This window comes from Prinia subflava, chromosome 7 (genome assembly GCF_021018805.1).
Source record: "Prinia subflava isolate CZ2003 ecotype Zambia chromosome 7, Cam_Psub_1.2, whole genome shotgun sequence".
NCBI lineage: Eukaryota > Metazoa > Chordata > Aves > Passeriformes > Cisticolidae > Prinia > Prinia subflava.
In genome coordinates, this window is record NC_086253.1 from 29,519,041 (window position 1) to 29,537,666 (window position 18,626).

General features: G+C 35.8%; 1 protein-coding gene across 4 annotated transcripts in view; it reads left to right on the forward strand.

Moving 5' to 3' along the window:
• The window catches only part of TUSC3 (tumor suppressor candidate 3), a 133,679-nt gene that overhangs the window by 40,873 nt on the left and 74,180 nt on the right, over positions 1-18,626 (forward strand). For all 4 annotated transcript variants that reach the window (XM_063402014.1, XM_063402012.1, XM_063402013.1 and 1 more), the window contains exons 3-6: positions 7,994-8,111; positions 10,033-10,173; positions 10,735-10,875; positions 17,848-17,937. In XM_063402014.1, the coding sequence (XP_063258084.1) occupies positions 7,994-8,111; positions 10,033-10,173; positions 10,735-10,875; positions 17,848-17,937 (490 nt within the window). The remainder of the gene's footprint in view (positions 1-7,993; positions 8,112-10,032; positions 10,174-10,734; positions 10,876-17,847; positions 17,938-18,626) is intronic.

Consider the following 18,626-nt stretch of genomic DNA (forward strand, 5'->3'; position numbering starts at 1 on the left):
GAGCCTCTAGTCATGCTTCTAGAGTTTTTTTCAAAGAAATTTCGTCGTTATTCTAAAGCAGAATTTGGAGTAAAACTCATTCATCTAGCTTTGTGGACAAAGAAGTTCCAATTTTCTGATCTAAAAGAGTACTGAAAGCCATCTGATGCCTTCACAGCTGTGTTAGTGGTAGCATAAATGCCAGTTTTCCTGTTGTCCTGGTTATTTAAGTTTAATATGACATAGCTGGTGTTGGGAAATGAAGTAAGAATAACTGATTAGATATTCAGTGTGCTCTTGAATGGGGGTGGAATGTGTTTCTAATGGCTTAGGATGGGGTTTTTTCCATGCATGTTTGGAAATGTGTTTGATTAAACTGTTCTGGTTCCAGGAAATTAAACATAGTTTTAATTGGATTTACATGTTACTGCTGTTCGTTGTGTATGTATTCTTCAACATTGGAAGCAGATACTAAAAGGCCCTTTGATGCACTGTGATAATGAATGAGTTTGGATGAGCAGTCAGAAATAATCTCACTCTAAATAGTGACTCCTCAGGATGTAAGACAAGCTTCATTTTCCCTTTGTCCTTAGGTCTTCACTCAACTGATCTGTTACCCAGATCAGTCACACTACTGAAAAAAATTACTTATGTATGTAAGGAGGAGAAAAAAACATGTTCACTCCAACAAGAATATCATCACAAAGATAAAGGGACTGTTTCTCAGCCTGTACTTTGTATTGCATACAGGCAAATGGTAACTACTGGACTAGAATGCGTTTTTGGGTGAAAATTTGCTGCAAGCTTCTGTGCCTGTCATCTTCTTGCATCTCACAATGTGTTCCCTCATTTTACTATCACTACATATTTCTAAAGTGATCAGCACCTTTTTACCAGCCAGAATTCAGTGAGCCCCCTGCTGCCTCACTTAATTATTTGTGTTCTGATTTTCAGCTGCAAAAGGGCTTTAGCTCAAGTCTGCTGATGCTGACTCCTCTTCTGCATCTTCCATTGTTACATTTAACTCCTTCTTTTTTGTTCATTGCTGTACCATCTCACCACTCCATAAACACATTATATGAAGTCTTATAGTTTGCCTATGAAACTCTGCTTCTCTATCTGACTGGCAGAAGCAACCATCTCTGCTTTGAATACAGGTGCATACAAGAGGAGTTTTGTTTGTTACCAAACAATTCACATTTTTGTCTGGTTCATTTTTAAAATTTATTGCTGGGGTATTTTCATTTAGAAGGGAAATCTGGGTCAGAGGAATGACAGTGGTCACTTTCCCAAGCAGTGGAAGCCCATCAACAAAAAGATGCATATTTTGTGTTGATTTTTTTTCTTAGTGCTTCTTGAAAAGATGAGAGCACTGTCAGAGGCTAAAGATGCTGAGTTTCAGTGGGTAGGCTCTATACTTTTGTCGTAGTTGCGGGGGGAGGTCAAATTTTCCAGGGGGATGTAAGCAGGCCAATCAGTAATCAGCTTTTCTGCTGGCACCTGGATTGGTCACTCGGAGGTTTGGACACGCCTCTGAGGACACAAAGAGTTAAAAGCAGGACTCCAAGGGGGTTCGGCCTCTTTCTGGATCCCGGTCTCAGCAGAGAGACGTCTCAGGCCTCCTTCCCCTGCCCAGCCACGATGCTGGGTGGGGGAGGGGAAACACGTGGCTGAGCTGGAAGAGAACCATGCAGCTGAGGTGAGCCGGAGCTCCGGGGGGGAGAAGAGAGTGGACAGGACTGGAACTGAGCTGCCCCGTCTAGGATGGAGGGGTGGAAAACTGTGGAAGTGCCTTCTGTGTGTGCTCACCCCCCTCCCCCCCCCAAACTCCGGGAGAAGGTGCCCAGCCACGTGGGGGTTGCCGAGCCTGAGAGTGCCTGAGCCCGCACCCTGCTAGGAGATAGAAGCTGTTAACTCTTGCTTGGCAGAGAGAAACTTTTCTTAGACATTGATTCTCATGACTGGTGATTTCAGAAAAAAAGGAGAAAGAAGCGGCCTGGGACCAAAGTGATAAAGCACGATTAGAAAGAACCTAATGGGCAAAGAATGAGAGGAGTAGCCTTCTGAGCTAGACTTTTCTTGCATAATGTCAGCCATAGACTGAACTTAAGTCTCTTTTGAACATAAACTGCATTTTTGGGTAGATACAGCTGCCCCTGCTTTTGCTACAGTGACTAGCACTTGAAAAGTAGAGCGAGCATAGAAAAGAGGAGGAGAGTGAGGTAGTGCCCTCTGCCCTCAGGGGAGACCTGCTCCTAGAACCCCGGCCCCTGGGTAAAAAGGGGAGAGCTCAGCATGCAAGTATCCTTAAAAGAGCCCTGTATGCAGCCTTAGACTATAGACAGTGGTGAGAGCGCTACACATAAGAAAAAGAGAGTGTCACCCTGGCAGACTTCTCCGGGCAGTGCCATAGGTGACAAGAAAACACATAAGGGGTAGACCCGTGTTTTCTGGAGAACAGTCTGTGGTGCGAGAGAGACTCCTCTCTCCCTTGCTGAATTGAAGATTAGTTTGTTTTTGAGTGGTGATTGTTTGATCTAAAACCCAAAAGTTAGTCTGTGAAGAGTGATGTGTGGGAAAGTAGAAACTAGGAAATGTTCTAAGAAGTTTTTATTTCTGTCTCTGTGTGTGTTTAAGAGTATTTCTGTCCCTGTTCTTATGTAATGTAATAAAGTTTTGGTAGTTTTTTTTTTTTTTGTTTTCAAGATTTAAGCCTGCTCTGCTCTGTTCCTAATCACATCCCACAGTAGCTGTTAGAGAAAAAACATATATTCATGAGTGCATTAACATCTGGCCAGTACCAACCCATGACAATGATCAGGAGAAAAATGGGGAAATGCAACAGAGAAAGACTATAAAAATTGCAGATAACCACTCGTGAAGACAAACTTGCTGCAAGTGAAAACTGTGTTGTTTATTAGTATTTTACAGTGGAAGTAACAAACCTGCTTTCAGATTCTTGGAAAATACAGTTTTGCAAAGACTATGCAAAGAGGATTTATGAAGAAAAAAGATAGAAGTGGCTGGTGATGCAGAGGAGTTTGGGTAGCCAGTAATTTTCTTCAACCCTATGTTGACAAGACTATTGCTTTTTTAAAAGCGTCAGAAGTTTTGTTATATTGAAACAAACATCGATTAACTGAAGTTGTGTGTGTATATAAATGTATGTGTAAGATACAGAGAAAAAATATACATAGGACATCAGGGAGATGGTCCATTTTTCAGGCATGGCACATGTTTTCTAAAGATTGCTTTGGTTTAATTTGTTTGCCAAGACTTGTAGGAGAAGGGAATACAGGTGACCTCACCCCTGGTAAGTAACAGCTGTGTTAATTACCCAATATAGCCTCACCCCTGATGAGTAACAGCTATAGCCAGTAAAGATAGGTGTGATAAAAGAGGGGATTACCTGGTATAATGGGAGGATCATCGTGGAAGAGGAGCCTTGAGGAGAATGGAGAGAATCATGAAACAGGATCTTGGAGAGCGAATCTCTGCTGTGAGGTCAGTCTGGATCTGAGTTAGAGCCTGTTGGAACCTGCAGTCACAGTCTAGCAGGATAAAAGCCTGCAGTCACAATCTGCAAATTAATACCTGTGGTCACAGTATAGCAGGAAATAACCAGCAGATAGAGGCTGCAAGGGAAACCTGCAGTAGGAGCTTGATGCAGCCAGTCAGTGAATGGTTGGTGTCTGGATGGCTGAGGACTAAACCAGGACCCTTTTCAAGCTGTGATGAACAAGAAGTCTGTGTCTCAGCTCATTTCTGCCCTCTAATAAGAGGGCTCCTGCAACAAAGACTGAAGTCTGTTAGAAATAATCAATAACATCTTTTGGAACAAACTTGTAGTTACTGCAGAAAGCATGCTGCAGAATGAACTCAAAGTTAACTCTTTTTGAAGCTATTCCTTCTTGCAGGCTTATCTATATGGTAATGGTAATATATAATTCAACATACAGTTTGTGTATTTTTAAGTTTTGAACTTAATGTTGTAGTATGCTATTTTACAAAGGTCTGTGAATGTGACTTCTTCTGTTGACTCTTTGCCTGGAAGGAAATGGCAAAATGCATGAGAAGAGTCCAAATACATTTATTAATATCTACCCTATCAATAAGACCTCCAAGGGGAGGTTTTTTAATTCTGAAAAATGAGAGATTTTGTTGGTTTCCCTGCTTAAAAAAAAAAATCTCGGAAGAGACCTACTTTTCAGGTAGCTGATGCAAGGGTAGGTCAACAGCAAAAAGAATTTTGACAGTCAAGGAGCATCATCAGAAAGAAGAAACAGGATCCAATGTCTTTCAGTTCTGTCTGGCTGATAAAGAGCAGATAGTGCGAAAATCGTTCACAGATCTCTTACATGTAGTGAGAGGGAATTACCATTTGAACTTTTGTTCAATGAAGGAATAGGAAATTTGGAATGAGCTGTTGAAAGTTCTACAATGGCTTTTCCTGTGCACTTCAGGACCTTGATAGAAATATTGATGAGTCTTGCTTAACATGGCAGTAATTTTATACTTGGGTTTTAAGAGGTGCCTTATTCTTCCTGAGATCAATTTTTTTATTCTTTTACTTTGCAACTTCTACAAAAGAGGACCTCATAGCTTCTTTTCATCTGCAGAATATTGGAAATTTCATGGGATGGTGCAAATAGAATAGCATGGATTTTAGCTTGCTTTCCCCTTTTATAGATACCTGGTTTGCAAAACCTGTGTGGTTTTTATACTCTCTGTGTTTAGTAAATTTTCTGGACACATTTGTAGATTTTTCAGTGCTTTTCATCAAGACATTGTGTGTCATCCTAAACAAAATCAAATAAGTGTTCTGAATTTATTGTCTTCTTGACACTGAGAAGATGTCAAAATATACATTTAGCCCATTGTTCCTTTAGTTTTGGGGAACACTATTCCAAATAAAAGCCAAGAGTTGTATTGGAAGTAAATTGCAGCACTGATCACAGTTTACTTCAAACAGATGGATAAGAATGTGTAAGTAACCTTGTAGTACATTCTGTGCCAGCTGTACATTTTTAAGTATTGTACATAGTGTGCCAGAAAATAATGCTTTACTGCTTTCTTTCTCAAATAATTCCACAGTCTTTTATTCTTTTCCTAATATTCAGTTACTGTTTTCTGTACTATAATATCAGACCAATAGAATGAAATTAATCTCATTAAATATAGCTCAAGTTATACAAATCTGATTAACTGCTATAGATACACACATAATTAATCTTTTTAAATAAAACTTTTAAAATTTCATGAGAACCTCTTGTGTAATGGAAGAATTTCTGTAGAGCATTTGCTTAGCAGCTTATTTTCCTGTGTATTGAATTTTCTGAGTAAATCTAATAGTAGCATTCCCTTTTGATCTGGCCACTATTTTCTGGCAGCTGGTCAATATTAGTGTTGTTGTTGCTAGCTCCTGTGTTGCTATTATGATGGAATTCTAAAGAGCTGACTATAGCAGCAATAACATTCAAATCTTCTCCATCTATCAAAAAATCCTGTCAAGCAAATGAGCAGTGCTAACATTATATTCTGTTCAGACTAAGTGTAGTTCTTTGCTTTTATGCCTTTATATCTTTTTGATTAATTATTCTAGTGATTTTGTATAGTTAACATTACTTCTTAGAAACAAGCTGATAGAATGGGTATGAACTAACTCTAGAGATAGGTAGATAAAAATTTGACAGTTGATATTGTCAAGTTGATAGTTGAAGACAGGATTTTTTCAGTCAAGTGCTTATGCTTTTTACTGTTGTGTCTGAAAAGGAATGAACCAGTGCTACAAAAAGTTACTAATGTTATTCTATCAGAAATTTATCAATTTGCAATGATATAGTGGTGCGTAGGATGATCTTCAGTTCTAGTTGTGGTAATACTTCTCATTCCTGCTGCTCCTTGTTTCACTCTTCTCCACATCCTTCAAGAGCATCTATGAAGATGCATCATAGAATGGTTTCCTATTTTCAGTGTGAGGATGAAATTGTCCTTTGAGTCTGTTACAAAAAAAAACCCCATTATGCAAAATAATACTTTAAATGTTACCCATTAATTCAAAATAATTTAAAGATGCAGAATACATGGAGATCAATGGGAATAAGAGTCTTCTCAAATAGTGGGGCCATAAGTGGGGTATCTGAATTTCCCAGAAATATGCTTTCAGCACAAGTGAAAGGTAGATGAAGAACTGTGGCATCAAGATGAACTAATTTTCATCTGTTGTTATAGTAAAAGTGGCTCAGGTTAAATACAACAGGTTTAACAGAGGAGTGCACCACACATATTGCTTAAGATTTTACGGCATTCCTTTGATGTTGCCTGACTGCCCTCTTCAGGATGACAAGGAATATGTTAGTCTGCTTAGTGATCGTATCTGTTTCTAGAAGTAACCAATCTAATGCCTAAATTGCTCTTTTCTTTTCTTTTCCCCCCTCCCCCCTCCCCTCTTTTCTCTTTTTTTTTCTTTTCTCTTTTTTCTCTTTTTTTTCTTTTCTCTCTTTTTTTTTTTTTTTTTTTTGTGATTGCAAACTGGCCATTGATTAAGGTTGTTAAGTGGCAAATTTTATCGAGTCAGGTAATAAGGGTGAAAGTTGAGTTTTACTGTGCCTCATGTTATTTAATTCTTGTAGGAGTAAGATATTATCAATTTTCATTTCTTGGCATTTTATGATTTCTTTTTCATGTACAGTGTATTTCTTAATACTACACAACTGTGCTGGAGTTTGTATGTAGTTTATTTCATGTCTAAGCTTGATCCCAGTTATGGAGAAACGAGGATGGTCTTAGGATATCTGTGATCCTGTAATGCTCTTCCTCTTCTCCCATATATGTTGAGTGCGGAGTTTCTCTTGAAGCAAACAGATTTTTTTTTGTTTACAACTTCTAAATAGTTTTCTGCACCATGAAACACATAGAACTGTTTTTCTAGAAACACTGTTTTGAGAAAAGCTGCGGAACACATTTATTTATACTACTTCTGTATCTTACCATATGCAAAGATGAGTTGACAAGTGGTAAAACCCTGGTTTGGACTCTACAGTGGATGTGATTAAACAGGAATATGGCAATTAGCAAAGGAGTCTGTCTATATCAGAAAGTACTGCAAGCATTCCTCTTTTTTATTTATTTATTTATTTATTTATTAAATTTTTGATGGTATAGATTTGTCCTTTGGAATAATCTGTGGTTTTATGGCACTGTGTATTTAGAAGATGTCTCTGCTAGTATTATTCTCCTAGAATTCCCTTTGTCTTTCCTTCCTCTTAGTGAAGCCAGGGCAAAGATGTTTGTTTTGGTTTGTGTTCTCTTTGATTTTCTTGGTGGATTTGTTGGTTGATTTTTGTTTGTTGTGTTTGTTACTTCATTTAGGAGGATATTTAGTAGCAAATCAGCTTCTAGTGCTGATAGAAAATATTATACGTTGTGCAAAATTAAAACATTTAAAACAACTTTTAGAGAAATAATCTGGAATTTATTATGCTGCTTACAAGTCTACTTTTTATTCTGTTAGGAGCATTTCCCTAGTGCTTAGCAGTTTCTTTGGCTCTCCTTCTATGGCTCTGCTATTTTAGGAATATATGTTTCACAATTGTGTTATTTGTCCCCTAGTTTCAAAATTCCTCATGTGTAGCTGTTTCTTGCAAATATATCCTGATAGCACACTCAAGAGCCACATAAGCATATCCTTGCATGAATCTGTTAGCAGATTTGATACTTGCCACTCTGACCAGTCCTATTTACTGAGACTTTTAAATATGGAAGACATTACTATTTCTTAATATCATCTTGGGATTTCTCTTGTATAGTTTAACTTAACACATTTCTAATTTTGGAGATGACAAATTTGAAGCAAAAAGTTGCATAACAAGCTGAAACTTTTTAATTGATAGCATGGGTATTGAGAATGATACTGCAGATGTAATTCATCTAACCATTGCATCTGATTATAGGATTTTTTTTTGCAAGTGAATGGCATGTGGATATACATACATTTGTTTCTTTTCCTTAACAGGCAAGCTAATGAGGAATATCAAGTGCTGGCTAATTCATGGCGCTATTCATCTGCTTTTTCAAACAAACTGTTTTTCACAATAGTGGATTATGACGAAGGGGCAGATGTTTTTCAGCAGGTAAATGTTGAATACTGTAAAGCATTGTTAATTTTTTGAACTACGTGTCAATTTGTCAAATAACACAAGACAAATTATTTTCTGTATGTAGCTGTGTTCCCCTGTTTTGCATACAATTTCCTCCTGGTTAAAAACACAGCGGTTTCTGTGATATCAGTAAAGACAGGCTCTACTAATAATAACTACTTCTAGTATTTTACAAGTGTAGTTTATAATCTTTGTTTATAGATTGCTTTATATATATATATAAGCAACTTTTTTCTAAGCAATTGTTTAGGTAATTTTTTAGAATTAAACACATTGTAAGTAACATTTTCATTTAAAAAATATTTCTTTTACTTTCTCTGTAGGGCAAAAAAAGCTCTTCAGTAAAAGAGCCTTTTAATTGCTTTTATGTAATACAATATTCTTCAACTTCAGTAATATTTAGTCTGGAAGTTCTTCAGGGAAAAGAGAAGAGGCTGTTTTACATTTTATTTGTTGGCAACAAAGAGTGAAAGTTGGAGAATAGTTTAAAGTCTGCTCTGAAATTGAGAAATCAAGAAAAAAGGCATCCCTAGAAAATGAATACTAAATACTGAATTCTAATACTAAATACATGCCTATCTTTGATATTTATCCATTGATTGAAATTAAAAATGCAGATTAGGAGGAGTGAAAAACTTTGAATTTATTTGTATATTTTTAATACCTTTTGGTGAAGTGTGTGACTTAAAAGGTTCAGGGTAAAAGATTACTATGTCTTTTTAAAATACTTACTTTAAAAAATTGAAATAATATATTTCATAAATGTTTTTACTTCCAGTTGAAATACTAGAATGCATTGTGTAAAAAAAAAAACTATTAGTGGCTTAAGATTTTGCTTTAAAAATTAAAGATTTTTTTTGCTATAAACATTAAAGGCTTTATAAGCTATAGACTGTAGAACTTTATATATGTTGTAACCTGTGTGGTTATGATAATACAAAATATTTTGTTTGATCTTGTCCTAAGCCAATCAACACATGTTAGAAGAGTCCAGTTCAACTTATTCCTTGTGTAATAGGGCACAAATTCAGTTTATTTGAAATGGTATGCATTTCAAACTCATGTTTACATTTCGATAAAATTAAGCATAAAGATGTAAGGGTTTTTTTAAGAGGCAAGGTTTTAAGAAAAAGTTATACTAATGACGATGGTGGATTTGAGGGAAATGCAGTTCTGACTTTACATTTATGTGCGAAGTCATGTAATACTGATGCCATAGCAAAAAAACCCAAAAAGTAACATGATTTTGATTTTTCACCTTTGAGATGACAGAGGAATTTTATATAGTGAAATTTCGTTTTCCTATACTGCCTTGCACAGCTGAAGTCAAAATTTCAAGTAACAAATGTATATGTCGATCTTTTTATCACTTTTGAGGATTTTTTTTAATATACTGTTAATAGTTCCAGTGGCATCAACACATGAATTAACAGTAACTTCTAGGGCAAGTTATGTAGTTAAAACTAGTTATCTAGTTCTTTTTGGATTCAAAAAAAGCCTGTGGTTGGTCTCTAAAAGCCAAACAATGTCAAGCTACTTTGCTCCCTTAGAATTATAACTTAATATACTCTAATAGATTGGTTAGGTGCAGGGTCTCTGTTTTACCAATTACAGGAAAGGTCTTGCAGTGTGTGAGCACTTTAAAGCATAAGATATTCTTATACAGAAAAGCTTGTGAAACATTTGAAATAATTAAACATCCTGAAGAATCTACTGGAAGGAATTTTCTGAGCACTCTTTTTGGAGGACTGTATATGAGAATGTTTCAAAAAAGGTAATGTATGGAAGCAAGTGATATTTTTATGCTAATTAGATTTGTGTTATTGAGGATATTGTGGTGTTATATTTTGAGAGTTACTCATTTTTTTCCTACTGTTTTTTTCTGGTTTTGTAGCTGAATATGAACTCTGCTCCGACTTTCATGCATTTTCCTCCGAAGGGTAAACCCAAGAGAGCTGACACATTTGACCTGCAGAGAATTGGATTTGCAGCTGAACAGCTAGCTAAATGGATAGCTGACAGAACAGATGTTCATGTAAGTCTTTCAACAATTTTAAAAGTTGAGGGCAAATGTATCTTTGTGGTTTGAGACAGGTTGATGATAAATTCCATCTTTTCCTTAATAGCTTTCTTTGTCAAGTGAGGGTTCTACAACACATTAAAAAACCAACATTTTTGGTACTTGTGAGAACTTCTGCAGCCTGCAGATTATATTCCATCCTTGCTTTGTTAAATTTTATGTAGTCTAATACTGGATAAAAACAAGCAGTAATAATTAGTTGTTAATAAATAGAATGTGCTTTACAAAACACTTAGATTTGAAGATCGCTGCTTTTAGTTCAGACACAACCAGCTAATCTGTTGAAGAAATAATGTTTCAGAGTTGCACACTTCAAAATTAAATACAAACTATTTTCATAGTTAAAGAAAAGAAAGTCTTTATTAAAGAAAGTACGTTTTTTTTCTTATTAAAGTATATTTAGGGAGTAGTCTTGCTGACTCTGAAACCAGATTTCAGGTGCTCCATTATGTTTACATTAAAGATAATCTATAGATAAGCATTTATTACAATCCGTCTTTGCATTTTCCCTTCCAGATTAGAGTGTTCAGGCCTCCTAACTATTCTGGTACAATTGCACTGGCTCTTCTGGTATCCCTTGTTGGTGGCTTGTTATATCTGCGAAGAAATAATCTAGAGTTCATCTACAACAAAACTGGCTGGGCCATGGCAGCTCTGGTATGCAGATTTTCCTTACTAATACGCTTTTTATTAATTTCTTATCTTAGCCTATATGGATACTGTCAGAAAAAGATTGTTAATCCAGATTTTAATTTTCATAAGAAGATAGTATCAGTTACTCTGAGTGACTCACTGAAAATGGGCGGATTCTCTGATAGCTGCAGTTTTTTATTTGAACTTTAATATGAAAATATTTCCAGTAATTGTTACTGATGTTTACAGCTGTGGTTCAGCTTGCCCTTTTTTGATAAAATCCAAAATGTTGATCAATTGGTTTGGCATAGATATTGATGTCTATAGCACTTTAGAGTGATAGGCTATATCACTTTAGAGTAATGAAAGATTGAGAAAAAAACAAAGGCTTATGTGTTTGTAAGACAGTGATAAAAGAGCTGAGAAACAAAGAAAATGAGGGAATTGTTTCCAAAACTGGTTTCAGTAGTACTGACCTTAACGTTCTACTGTTAGCCTAAATGAGAATAGGATGATCTTAGTGTTAGCTCTGAGGAAAGACTAAATCTGGCCAAGTCAGTTTGAAATATTAGTCCAATAAATCTTCAAAACCTTAAATAATGAATGAAGCTTTAATTTGCTTAATAGTGTATTGCACTGTGTTTATTTACATGGTGGTTTTCAAATAACTGAGTAGACTGATGAAAAATGTGGGATGTGCAACTTAGTCACCTGTCTCAGTTTTAAACTGGAAATAGTATTTAGAGGTGGTAGATGTTATAGTGTATGAACAAGCACTCATTTCTCTGACATCATTGTGACTCACAGGAGAAGAAAAATCTGAGGATCAATTTTCAGGGACATGGCATCTCTGATGCATGGGTTTCAAAACACTAGAATAGTAACAAAATGAAAGCTACAGAAAGCCCATGTTTTCAACTGAAGCATTGACAATTATTTTGTTCCTTATTGGCAGTTGTTTTTTCAGATGGTATAGAGCTGAGAAAGCACAAAAGCACTTTTCTAAAAGCTGTAGGTTTGGGGTTTAAATGCTCTTCAGGTGTACTGCTATGTAGCAAGTATTCATTAAACCTACTGTAAATAACATTTTTTAATTTCAACTGCAGCTTTTTCATAGAGATTATGGCATTCAGTGCCTGAAAACTGTATCATTGCAAACAGATGACTCTTGTTTTCTTATTCTTGTTTTTTAGAGCTTCTCAGTTTGCTTTGAACAGTTTTTATGTTCTCAAATCTTACAAAAAAGGAAAAAAAAAAAGTTGGATACTTTTTATTTAAATGGAAAATGGATGGTGTCACTCTGCCTGATTGAATGACCTGTTACTAAAAATTAGAAGAAAATTCTCAGCATGAAGTCTGTGCTGTTTTGACAGAGGATCCCAGAAATTTTAATTTGCTAACTCCATTGATATAAAAATGTTGTGTCTTATAGACAATATTTCCAGTAGTGTTTTAGAAGAATATTTAGGAATGCAGTTCTTAATGATGCATCCTAATAGCTTTGATAGACTTTCAGAAGCAAGACCACAGGATTCATCTCACATGTGGATTCCAATGCCAGCACCCATTGAATTGGCTTTGCCCTCAGCATTAGTTTGTGCAACAGCAATATTTGTGGTTTCATCCCCTCTCTGAAGCACTGCAGGCTCTGGTAGTATCTTATATGACTTAGGCATTTTCACTTGCAGCATTACCCAGAAGACTTTCAGGATGGCAAACCAGGATGACTGAGTCCCAGTACACATAATCCCAAAAGATGTTTTTTGAAATCACATGCAAAATTTATCCCCTAGATTATCTTGGGCTTTAATTCAAATTCTGCTATTCTTCTATGGATATTTTTCCCTCTGACATGCCAACACAAAAATGACAAAGGACTTCAGTCCTTAGATATTTGCAGACTCCTGTTCTTTTATGCTGATAACAAAAAGCAATTCAGACTCTTCATTTCTTAAGCAGAGAGAAGAAAAGGTCAGATGGTATAAACTAGGCAAGGTTCTAAAAGTTTAGATAAGGAATTGCATCATTGTAGACAACAGTAGGTGTGCTAAGAGTTTCTGTTCTGTTGGCTAGACTGTCTTTTGACAGTGGTTTTTTTTTACCAGGCTGTTTTCTGCATATAATATTCAGTTTTACTTTATGTGTATATTTCAGATTTGTCTATATACCTGTGGAATCAGGGAAGAAAAAATCTGTGATGAGACTAGAAGGGAGCTGCCTAGGAGTTAACTTGGTTGGGCAAAGTATGACAGGTCACTTGAATGAGACAAAGTGTGTGTTTACAGTTCTCATAACAGTTAATGGGCATTGAGAAATGTGTGCTGTGTAGACAAACTCCCCACATAGTACATTTGTCAATAGGTTTTGGTCCAAAGGAGCTTGAAGGGTCTTATGGCTACTAGTGACTTTCTCAGCCCTTTCTGGAAATGAGGATAAAAAAATTATTGTGCTTTATTCAAAGATGCACAGAAAAAGCAAGGTGTGACTAGGTAGGCATCTCAAAAGAACATCAAAAAATTATGATTGTTAATTTCCTTTTCTTCCCATAGTTAGAGGTTTTAGAGATGCACATTTAAAGACACAGAAATCCATTCTGTGCTTCTATGTTGTACTCTGTCCTTTAATTGTATATTTCTTTTTGGAGAGTCTGATAACTGATGGAATTAGAAATGGAGTACAGATCTCATAGCTTGAGAGCCTTCATCGAGTGCAAAAGCAAGGCTAAACTGGATAAGAAAGGATGACATTTCTTTAAAACAGTAATTCTGAAATGGTTAGAATTTACATATATAGAACAACATAGTAATAAAGTGTAGAACTAGCTGTCATATGTCCACTTTTTATTGAACCTATGCTGGAATTTAACTGTATTCATAAATGAACCTAAAATTTCATTATTTTTCTTACATTATGAAGTGTTTTCCATGTTCTTGGGTCTAAACTTGCAAAGAAATGTAATTATTGCCTTTGTATAGGAATATAGGAAGCTTCTCTTCAAAATGCATACTAAGTGACTTACAAGTTGTCTTGCTTGCAGTTCAGTGTTCTGCTGGGACTCTTGGTGCTTAATTTCTCTTGCGTCTGTTCTTAGAAGCTTTGTGATTTACACACAGATGCACCACAAGTGAGCTTAAAGAAGTCTCCCCCTTAGTGAAATTGAGGATGGAAGCTATCAAGGAAGCATCACTTGTAATTTGTTACAAGCATCACTTGTAATCTGCAGCAGATCCATCTACACATAGAGTGAACCTACCCAGGACAGGTGAAAGGGGTGGACTGAATTGCCTCTGAAGAAATCGTGTGGGCATTTGGTCTTGGAACCATACTACGTTGTAGCAAATCACTGTTCTTTTGTTTTCTACTACCAGTCAATACACCAGTATTTGGCTAGAGAGCCAAACACTCTGCTTACTTTTATAATTTAGATGCAGAATAAGCTACCTAAATCTGGAATCTCTTAACATAGCTTAAACCCTGAAAAAACCTCTAAGCTCCATTGATAAATCTGGTGGCATGCAGCAGTTAGTGCTGTTCTTGGAGCCTGCCAAGGAGAAAGAAAGGAGCAGGTGGATGAAAGGTGTGTCAGTACTATTCCTTTCTGTAGGACTGCTGAAATTCAGATTCTACTATAGAAAATCAGCATTGTGATCGGAGATAAGTGCTCAACTTGAATCTACTCCTTTTCATCCTTTGCACTTTGACAGGTTCCAAAAAACCTGCAGATAAGTGCCATTTCTCTTCATATGAGAGTAAATATGACCTCATTAACAGGTTGATAATTTGTAGGAATTAACTTGGCGAAGTTTCTAACTGGGAAAAATCAACTCAAAGTAAGGGTTAGTTTGGAAGCTTTTGGATCCCAAAGTATGGGATACGATGGAAACTATGCCACTTGGAATGGTAAGCATTGTGTATCAGTGTGAATTATAGATGCATGGATTTGTTCTACAAATAATGATGCATATTTTACAAACAGTAGAAGCCTGTGGTTTCCAATGTTGTTTTTTTTTTACAAAGAGGATTGTAATTGGAGAATATAGAGCGAGGTGAGCTTTAATGTCAAGCACTATTTGTAGCATACTAAATTCTTGCGTAAGGACTATGATGAAAATGCTCTCTTCTTAGGATACTTAAAACAGATGAAGATTGGAAAAGGACAAGGGAGAACCTGGGAAATGTGTTTTGCTTGCTGAAAAAGTAATTTTGAAAATCAACATAAAAAGGAACATGATGGAAGGAAATCGTGGCAGATCCAAGTGTGTGGTAGATCAAGTTAGTTTTTCTGGTCACTGACAGTCTCAACTGAAAGAATATGGAAGATGTCTTCAGGTTAAATAACCATATTGTTGAGTTCTTGCTTTTCAGTTATGTTTATACTTGATATTTTTCTTCTCCCCACTATTGTCTCCTAGGTACTTTTTTGTTAGATATTATACTGTCTTACCGTGTAATGTTTAAAGCCTTAAAGTTCTTCAGTAATTTGGGAGATTTATTATTTATAAAATATGACTGTGTATAAAATGGGGTAGAGTCTTTTTGATCTTTCCATACAGAAGCAGATATGGCCCTAGAGAATATAAATTACAAACAGTAATTTAAAAATTAGAAAAATTACTTCTCAGAGAAAACACATTTTCAGAGAGGCACAGTTTGTTTATTCCATGCATCTGTTATCTTTTAATGTTTGACTTTTCAGCTAAGTTTTTTGCCTTTCTAAATATCTTTCACCTCACTTATTGTTACTCATATTTTCCATTTCTACACTTTTGTGCTTTCACATAAGTTATCTATTATGTGATTCATCACCAAAATTGCAGTATAAATTTCTCTGCTAAAACATCTGCAAGGTATAGAAATAACTGTTACTCTTTTCCCAGTGATGTCACTGTATACACTTCATTTTGTTGCATATTATTAAATAAAACACAATCCATTTCCTAGTAATCACTACCAGTATGTCTTCAGCTGCCATGTTAATTATTATGCTGTTACATTACAAATCCTGTTAAAAGTGAAATGAAGCACATTTTATATTAAAATTAAGAACCTGTTCTTATTGTAGTGAGTCATAACATTACAAGGAAGTTGTAATTAGACCATATTTGAAAATGTATCTTTTCTTTCGATTACAAGAGAAGTCTCAATAATATCACCACATTTAACTCATTTTTCATGCATTTCGTGGTGTCTTAGCCTTTCTCTCATGTCATGGTTACTCTTCCACTGCATCTCTCTGGATCAGGAGATGATTCTTTTGCTTTGAGGTGATGTGGTGGCATGATGAGTTGTCAGCATTCCATAGTCTTTGCTGGGAAGAGTATGAACCTGCTGCTTTTTTCCTCCTTGGTTTAGGGTTCACTTGGGTCGATTTCATGCTTTGTGGTGCCTCACCAATCTGCAACAAAATTTTACACCAGAATTTACAGGGTAAATAGAGGTGGTCTTAAACATGTTGGATGCTTGTCCTTCGTTTTCTTTGTTAGCTAAAACTGTTTTTGACAAGCTCCCATGTCTGTTTGTTTATTCACCGTTGTAATATTTATAGGCTTGGGATCTCCAGTGTGATCCTGTGCATCCTTTCTTGTCATTCCATACTGACACATTGTAGCCTATGTTTACACTTTGGCTGTCTCTGCTGTCATCTCATCACAGCTGTACTACATCAGTATGGTGATCCTATCTATTTTGTCCTAAACAAAGGGAGAAAAATAATATGTCAATGTAACATAAACTACGTATGGTCACCTGGTCTTTGAAAAAATTGCTGTTTTGGCTAAATAGGTAAACCTTCCCCCTCCCCCCAACAACTATCAAACAACAACAGCAAAAACAGTCACCCAAACCCCAAATGAAAACTAAACCCAAAGCCAGGAAAGTCAAGACAGATTTGAATAAAGCTTGACAAGATTCAGTAGTAAGGACTTGTTCATATTTCTAGAGGTGGCAATGCTGCATTTACAGAGATACAGAGCTATGCTACTTATATTTACTTCACAAACATGTCACTAAATGTTCTTTAAAGAAAGCACTCTAAAATGTTTTAGTAAACCCCAGTTAGTTAGTCATTATGGTATGAATTTTTACATTCACATCTTCCTGTATCTCTGTGACTTTTCAATCCTATTGTGAATATGGATGTACAGTAAAAATAAGCATGTATGTAACTGTGGTTAAAATGTAGATTTGGTAGGGATTATCTATACTGATAAAACAAAAGATATTTAGGTTATATGTTTCTTATTTCTCTCACTTGGTAATCAAAAATACTACATTTTCCTCTTTAAAGTAGTCTTAATGACTCTTGGTATGACTTCCATACATGTATCATTTTCCACAAGAATTAAGGTCTTAAACTTTAAAGTCTAAAAACTGTGTTTTTACAGTTGTCACACATCCGTAACCTACCTTAACATTTGTTTCTGTAAGGAATTTTCAACCTTTCCAACAAATCAACCATTGTTTTTTATCTTAGCTAAAATGAATCACGGTCATATAGGACACACCATAAGAATTTCATAAAATAGGACAGATTTTTTTTTTAATAACTGGATTTTTTTCTGTTACTTTATATATAGTTTCAGGCACATGAAAGCAAAAAGATAAGCTAAATATTTGTATAGGATTTAGAGGCAGAAATATTTTCATGGAAGATTGTATAAATCTTGGGTACTAGTTCACAGAACGTTTGCTATGAATACCTTCTACTGCTGCAAATATGTGTTGTCATGTAGGTGTGTAAATATGGTGCATAAATTTAGGATTATTTCAAGTGAGATATGGAAAATCTGGCTTGAGCTAACTCATTTTCAGAATGGTAGAAGTCATTAAGAATTTTATGAAAGCAACACATCTGAAGATACTATCCTAAAATTCAAGTAGAGGTAGATACTGTCTGGTTAGTAAAAAAAAAAAATTACATATCTAAAGCAAGAATAACCAGCAGAATGGTTTCCTGTTCAGTCCCTCACAGGAAATTAATTTTCTGTTTTTTTCTAGTGCGTTGTATTTGCTATGACATCTGGTCAGATGTGGAATCACATCCGTGGACCACCGTATGCACATAAAAATCCTCAGAATGGACAAGTGGTGAGTTGGTTATTTTGATTTTATTTCAGGGGAAATGATGTGTAGACAGTCACTTGCTACAGTGAAGCTACAATTGCAAATAATTGCAGTTCCGTAGGTCTGTATGAAAGTCTGTCAGTCTTAAATCTAGTTGCAAGCAGAGTCTGTTTTGGAATTTCAGATCTTTAGAAGTTGTCACCATCTCTGATTTGAGCAATGAAATGGATTGTTGTGTTGTTCAAACTTCTTTCTCTCTCTGCAGCCACTAGCTGTAGTGAATGTGTTAGAAATTGTTCCCACAATTCACACATACCACACGATTCCCACTGCTGAAAGATAAATGTAGCTATTGTTCTTTTTGTAGGGGTGTGCTTCCTCACACAGTGTAAAAGAAATGTTTTGTTTCCTCCTTTTGGGCTACACAAACCCTTTTTTTACACAACCCTTTGAGGTTTGTAACCTCTTACCTTCCTCTCAGTCATTTTAGTTAAGAGGAGATGCTAAGTATGTTCATGTGGTTTGTACCATTTTCCATCATGTCTGTGACTCTTCACTAAACTTTACAGAATGCGTTTTCCTGTCTCTCTGTGCTCCTTCAGTTTAAACTCTTTATCAGCTTTACTAAGTAGTTACCATTGACTATTGCCAAATTTACTTTTATATCCTGCTACTGCTGCCTTTAAAGGATTACCTTATTTGCTTCTTCCTGC